The sequence below is a fragment of the Lipophrys pholis genome (assembly GCF_963383615.2).
Source record: "Lipophrys pholis genome assembly, chromosome: 12".
Lineage (NCBI taxonomy): Eukaryota > Metazoa > Chordata > Actinopteri > Blenniiformes > Blenniidae > Lipophrys > Lipophrys pholis.
The window spans coordinates 31,623,188-31,630,303 of NC_137641.1; the positions used below are offsets into that span (position 1 = coordinate 31,623,188).

Sequence of the window (7,116 nt, forward strand, 5' to 3'; positions counted from 1 at the left end):
TGGATGATACATTGTCCCAGAAATTATTACGATAAACGATAATACTGACATTTTTATACCATTTCGCCACTAATATATTAATAATGGTATGATAATACAAGTATACCATTTTAAAGAAAACTTTTATTTGTTAAGAATATTTAAAATTGGAATTGTATTGTGAAAAAAGACATTGTAAATATCCAAAACAACCTCTCTGTCCCCTCATCTCTCTCTCTCCTCCTCACGAGGTCTCATGCTGCTCTCAGGCGTGCCAGGTGCCCCGCCTCCCCACACAAGAGTGATTGACAGGCAGTGTTGGGAAAGTTTAGTTTCTACATGAACGAGATCAGTTCACAAATTTTAATATGAACTAGTTCAGTTTGGAGTTACGTGATGCACCTGAACGCATCACCCAGTATCAGCAGCATGAAGCTTGTTAACCTGTAAAAAGCCGATTTGTCCAAAGCATGTAAAAAAAAAAAAAGAAAGTAGGGGTTTATCGTCCGGAAAGAACGGTAACCATACGAAGATGAAGTATTAATGGTGGAGACAGAGTCTGAGGTAGAGCTGCTGTCTTCTACTTGTTTTTGTCGTGATGCCTCGCATCTTGATGACGTATGCAGTGGAGCCACTGCTGGCAACAGCACCCACTCTGGTGGCTGCTGTTGCCAGATTGGCTGTTTTCCCCCCGACATGTTAAGGCCCGTTTACAGTGAGCCTTACCGGGTTTTCACTGGAAGGCTCAGAAATCTGGCAACTCTCTAAAACAACATTAAACTGTGAGAGCCGTTCACCAACACCAGAATGAGCGCCGTTCACAGTGACGTCTTTGGTAAATGAAACATTATCCAGCCTGGAAAACTTATCGAGCTAATTTTTAATTATTGTGCAATTAATTGATTTATTATCGTGACAGGCCTAGATGGGAAGAAACCTACTTATTTAAAAGCACATAACTGAAACAATATATATATAGATCTATAAAATACATATATACACACATGTAAGGATGTTCACAAAATAAATACTAAACAAAACTTTACTTCAGGGGCCACATACAGTCCAGTTTCATTTTGAGTGGGCCGGACTGGTAAAATATTGCAATAATAACCTGTAAAGCTACACCTGAAAGTTTTTCTTTATTGTGGCGCACAGTGTACGTTATGAAACTGTCTATAATTCTGCAAGATCAAACAATTGCTACTGAAAATGAGCACAATCTCAACATAGTCAATTTTAATGAAACATTCAGGTGCAAAATGCAGTGAAATGACAAAATAAACTATAAATCCTATATAACCATGTTGCTTGGTGGTTTAGCCAATTGGAGCCTTTAGTGGCCAGCTTTGGCCCACAGGCCTGATGTTTGAAAGAGCAGAGGGGCGCCTAATCAAATCATTGATCATATCATTTACACACGCACAAACAGCTGTTAAATACAGAAAATGCCAACTTGAAATTGTTTTTCTACCATCAATTTGGTGCCCCGTAGCACGGCGCCCCTATGAGCTGCATGTAGTGCATACCCCTTTTATGCGCCACTGGCGAGGGGGTGTGTGAGCGTCACCTTGTGGTTGTAGCTCTCCAGCTGCTGATGAAGACTCTGGTAGCTCTTCTTCACCTGCTGTTTGTCTCGGATCAGTGTGGCCAGGCGGTGCACGGGACCCGAGTTCAGGTCGTCGGCGTGACTCCTCATGACCCGGCCCAGCGCCTCTGTCTGACGGATCACCTGTGACCACGACTGGCAGAGACACATACTGAGCTCCAGTTGACGGGAGGCCCCACCAACACACCCCAGTGTGACAGGAGGCCCCGCCCACAACACCCACAGGTGAGCAGCTTACCTTGCTCACAGTGCTCACATAGTCCGCAGCTTCATGTTTCTCCGTCTGCTGAGTCATGCTGAGCAGCAGTGTAGCATACTCCTTGTCACTTTTCACCCGCAGAGTCATGAAACGCTTCACCGTTTCCAACAGCTAGAGGGCGACATGTTCACATCATCAACGTGGCTCACAAGCCACAAACACCAATTCATCATTTTAGTCTAACCCCAACCAGCAGGACAGAGGAAAGTGGGAGGAGCCACAGGAAAGAGGGACGGTGGAAGCCACGGGACAAAGGGTGGGGGGGTAGTGGGAGGAGCCACAGGACAGTGGAAAGTGGGAGAGAGGAGCCCCCCCCCCAATTCATAGAAAAATACAGTTTACTATCAAACAGTCAGTATGGATTCAGAGCTGACCGGTCAACAACACTAACTAACTAGGCCCTGTTGTTCAAAACTCAGTATACATTTAACCAGCCGTTAACTTTAACAGTATTGTTATCTTGTTGTTCAAAACTCGGTTAACTTTAACCGGGTGTTATCTTGACGTTGAAGTTCACACACCTCCGGACCGCTGCTAACTTTTTAACAGTGTGGTTAACTCTCACCATGGCGTTCACTGGCGACGCTGCCGTCATGATGCCAGTTCAGCAAAAGGAAGGACAAGGTGTACCGTGAATTTAACTTTGATATAAGTCAATACTGTAATGAAGAGTTATGCCTCTGTGGAGGCCCGGACTGGCCATAGAAAAAATTATATATATATAAAAAAACGCGTGGAAGAAGTTCTGTGGAGCGTCTCATAGCGGAGCGCCCCCTGCTGCCTCATGCAGACCTCAGCCTGCGGTCATAACGCCATACAAGACCTGGAAGTGAAGTTAGTTACAATTATATTACACTGAAAAGCGTGGAAAAACGACAATGGAAAACTGGTTCGAAATTCTACATCCTGTGGCAGCTGACTGTGTGACAGCACAACACCGGTTCCACCATCAGTACAATATTTTTTGAGGTAATTAATTCGTGGCCACAAATAAAAAATCTCGGCCAGAGATTCAATTTTGTCGTTCCCTCACTTTATTAATTTGAGGTAAGGGCTTATCTCGTTCCCAAGGGTTATTATTTTTCTCTATGGCCACTCAGGGGCTACGTACAGTCCACTTTCTATATCGTTCTCTCGGGTCAAATTAAAAAAAGAAGAGGCAACATGATGCCCCGTCTGATCATCCAGCTTAGTTTTCATCTTCCACTTTAATATCCTGGTAGCAGCGTAGTTTATCATGTTTTATGGTAGTTCAATAGAGCAGACAAAAACACTGCGCCGCCGTCTACCACAAAGCTTAAGACAAAACACGGAAGCACAGAGACTTGAAAGTGGGCAGAGCCTTGGGCGGAGCGGCATAACGGACCCTAAACACTGACGTTAACCTCACAGTTACTTTGACGGCCACGTGAGCTAACGTGATAACTAATCCTTGTTTTAAACAACGCATATTTAACGGTCAGTTAGCTAACGGCGGGTTATGGATTTAACAGGCAGTTAGGGCTCAACCAGTGGTTAAAATAACCCCGTTTTGAACAACCGGGCCCGGGTCAACTTCACGAACTGGTCAACAACATCAACACTAACTAACCAGTCAACATCACTAACTAACTGGCCAACATAACTAACTAACCGGTTAGGGGCTCACCCTAATCCCTCCAGCATTAACTGAACTCATTGAAGAAATCACAAATGATATGGACCAAAAAAATAAAAAAATAAAACTAAATTATTAATTTAAGTAGTTCAAGGCAAATTATTGCTTTGGTAACGTGACATGATCTGCGTTGAGTTTCCCTGAACGCTCCGATGAGCGGGTTCCTATAAATTTTGTCGCCACAAGGAATTGTGGGGCAGCATGATCTGAACTCCTTTGGTAAAGGATGCATCAGTGTTTCCTAGGCTAAAGGAGGTTCTAAAGTAAGCATTGAGCCTCCTTTCCTTAGCTTATTGAGAATTCCAGCGCTCCTCATCATGGCTGCCACTTAAACACTTCCAGAGTTTAAGGAAAAGTGGATAGGAAAGGAGATAGGAGGGACTATTAGGAGATAGGAGGGACTATTCACATGTACCCAACAAGTTTTTAAGTCTTACTCCTTTTCCTCATGTGTGTACTGTGCATTAATGTGTGTGCACTGTGTGTAGTTGTGTAGTCCTACCTTCAGCTCCCAGTCCTGCAGCTTCAGGAGCCCCTCATGGGAGTTCCTTAGGTCCCGACCGAAGCCCATCGCGACCCGGATCCGATTGTCAGTCTACCGAGGGAGAGGAGGGGGGGCTCGCATGGTCCTCTGTGGAGCACACAGCCGTTAAAAGTGCACCTGTCGCTGTTTAAGAACTTTACCAAGAACCAGTGAAGCCGCTCTAACGTGCAGGGAGCTGGAGCGTGCGGCGTAGGCTCTGGTTTTACAGGACCCCTGTGTTTCCAGGCCCCTCCGCCTCCCGGGCTCCAGGACGAGGCTAACACAGTGACCACCATTCTCATTCATTTCAATAGGAAAGTGCAGCTAGCATGCTAAAGGGCTAACGGCTGCGCCCGTTGGGGGGCACAGAAGAGCGGAGGCAACTAAAGTGACTAAAGCCAACTAAAGTGACTAAAGCCCCACCAGCGGAAGAAAACCGACCCTGGAGCACAAGGACAGAACGCTGGTCCTCCTACCGGGGCTCGGTCGCTCCTCCGGGACGCAGAGCTCCGGCGGGGCCGAGGGTCGGGGGGAAGCTCACTGTTTTTCTGCTCCTGCTCGGCCGCTTATGATCTCTCTAACGACCGGGACACGGCGATGTTTGTGTGGACGGTCGCTGGTTAGTCACCGGAGTCCTCTGCGGTCCTCTGCCGGGCTCATTTCTGCCTCCCGTCCGATCTTTCTGCTTCGTTTCCCGGTTTCTTCTCCGGTCGCCCCGACCCACTGCTAAGTGCTAAGGGCTAACGCGGTCAGGGAGGGGCTTCCGCCGGAAGCGGAAGAGGAGGACGGCTGATTGTTCCAGAAGAGGAGAAAGCAGACGAACAAACAAGTAATCAGCCGTTCGGACAGGCAGAAAGCCACAGAAGCAAAGTACTAAAATAATAACACAAACACATTGTCAGTCTTTTGACTAAGTGCTCCTGAAGGGCTCTGTCACTACGGCAACCGAGGCTGTTCATCTGCTGTGGTCCAGGTGGAGCAGGTGAAGAAGCTCCACCCACTGCCTGTTCAGGTGTGTGGAGCTCTGCTCTGATTGACCATAAATTCACATTGAGCTTGAATAGCGCCCTCTACTGACATGAATGTCCAACTTTATCCTTCACCTCCCAACTTCCAGTGGTGAAGGCAGGCTGCAAACATCTCACCTGGACAGGTGGCATGTCTAGAATCATCACACCTGAATAGATGGCAGGAAGCAGACATCACATCAGGACAGATGGCAGGTCTAAAATCGTCACACCTGGACAGGTGGCAGGAAGCAAACGTCACACCTGGACAGGTAACAAAGCTTTCATCCAGTCGCTGCAGACATGATGGGCAGGAAGTTTCAGAGAGCGAACACACAGAAGACAGGTTTGTATATGAATGCGCCTCACTACAGTAAAGGCTCCTTCCACAATCACAGCTCTGTTTCCAGCAGCGCTGCTGCAGAGGGAGGCGTGGCTTTACAGAGGGGTGAGGCGCTGGGGGAGTTTAATGTGGGCTCCACCATCATTCTGCTCTTCGAGGCACCAAAATACTTTGGATGCGTTCGAATAGTCCCTCCTATCTCCTTTCCTATCCACTTTTCCTTAACCCCGTGGATGACATCACGGGGAAAGGTGTAAGGAGACATCCTCAAGGAGTCAGGGAAAGGCAATCATTTTGTTTTGATAATCAGGTCTATTCCAGCCACCCAATACTGGGCTGGTGAGCTGTTGCCTCGGTAGGTGGGTCTGACGCGCTAGGCGGCTATTGTTTAGCGTTTTTGCTTTGTGTCCATCAATTGAGTCCAACGCTCCGTTAAGATATAAACAATCTCTTTATTTCAGTTAAGTTCTTAAGTTCAATTCTCCAGAGCACAAACCAGAAGTATTTTCCGTTAAACTCCGCCAGAGCGGTCAAAAACCTGTGTGCCCTTCCGGGGTCAACACCTGTCTCCTCCTTCATTGCCCCAATCTAAATGCGCATGACGTCAGTGACACACCCACACAGGTCAAACATTTGTACACAATCCTAAATCACATTTGGCTCCTACACACCGGCCCCTAATTGACATGGTACAAAAAACAAAAAAAAAACATGGCAATTCTCAAAACCTAAAGGAGGCAAATATTGTATTGGCCACCTTTCATATTTTAGTTCTCATATACCAGACACAGCTTGGAAATTGGCCTTTCAATTATATTGGACTTGGTTTTCAATTTCACAGATCTCACCAAACCATGAGTGTCTGGATGAACATCCAAAACTCTTCCCAAAGGCCAGGATCCCCGTGGAGCAGATGGATCCATAATGGCCACAATATCACCAACAGCAAGGTTCTTTTTCCTTTCATTCCATTTCTGTCTTTGTTGCAGCAATGGTAAGTATTCACGGACCCATCTCTTCCAGAATAGGTCAGAAATGTACTGCACCTGCTTCCACCTTCTTCTTCCATACTGGTCCTGTAGCGAGAAGACTCCAGGAGGAATTGATGGTTTTCCTCTTAGCAGGAGCAGATGATTGGGCGTGAGCGGCTCCAAATCATTGGGATCATCTGACAGTTTGGTGATCGGTCTGTCATTTAAAATAGCTTCAGCTTCACATAACACTGTGGCCAGCCCATCATCATCCAGAGTCTGCTGGTGCAGCACTGAGCTCAAGACCCTTCTCACCAAACGGATCATCCTCTCCCATACACCACCAAAATGGGAGCCTGCAGGTAGGTTAAATGTCCACTTTACTCCAGCCTGCACCAGGTTTCCCGCTATTGCTTCCTGGTCCAATTTGGCGAGAGCTTCCCTTAATTCTCGCTCCGCTCCCACAAAGTTTGTTCCATTATCGGACCACAGTTGCTGGACCTGTCCTCTCCGACTTATGAAACGTCTCAGAGCGTTTATGCATGCATCAGTATCCAATGAAGATGCTACTTCCAGGTGTATGGCTCGACTCGCCATGCAGGTGAATATCACACCATACCTTCTGCAGCAGGATCTTCCTCTTTTTACTTCGATTGGACCAAAGTAATCAACCCCTGTGTTGGTGAAAGGTGGATGGTCGGGTAAAATCCTTGCGGCAGGTAGGTCGGCCATCTTCTGCTGTAAAGGTCTGCTATTGTAGCGCTTACA

At 46.9% G+C, this 7,116-nt stretch overlaps 1 protein-coding gene across 6 annotated transcripts in view; it reads right to left on the bottom strand.

Annotated features, from left to right (window-relative positions):
• Positions 1-4,785, bottom strand: part of fer (fer (fps/fes related) tyrosine kinase) — a 13,848-nt gene extending 9,063 nt beyond the window's left edge. For 3 of the 6 annotated variants that reach the window (XM_080477540.1, XM_080477543.1, XM_080477545.1), the window contains exons 1-4: positions 4,504-4,784; positions 4,007-4,135; positions 1,827-1,958; positions 1,550-1,723 (exon numbers count right to left, since the gene is read on the bottom strand). In XM_080477540.1, the coding sequence (XP_080333666.1) occupies positions 1,550-1,723; positions 1,827-1,958; positions 4,007-4,075 (375 nt within the window). In that variant the 5' untranslated portion in view covers positions 4,076-4,135; positions 4,504-4,784. Of the gene's footprint in view, positions 1-1,549; positions 1,724-1,826; positions 1,959-4,006; positions 4,136-4,503 lie in introns of all 6 variants that reach the window. The other 3 variants (XM_080477542.1, XM_080477541.1, XM_080477544.1) reach the window with 3 other exon arrangements.
• Between the last annotated feature and the right edge of the window lie 2,331 nt (positions 4,786-7,116).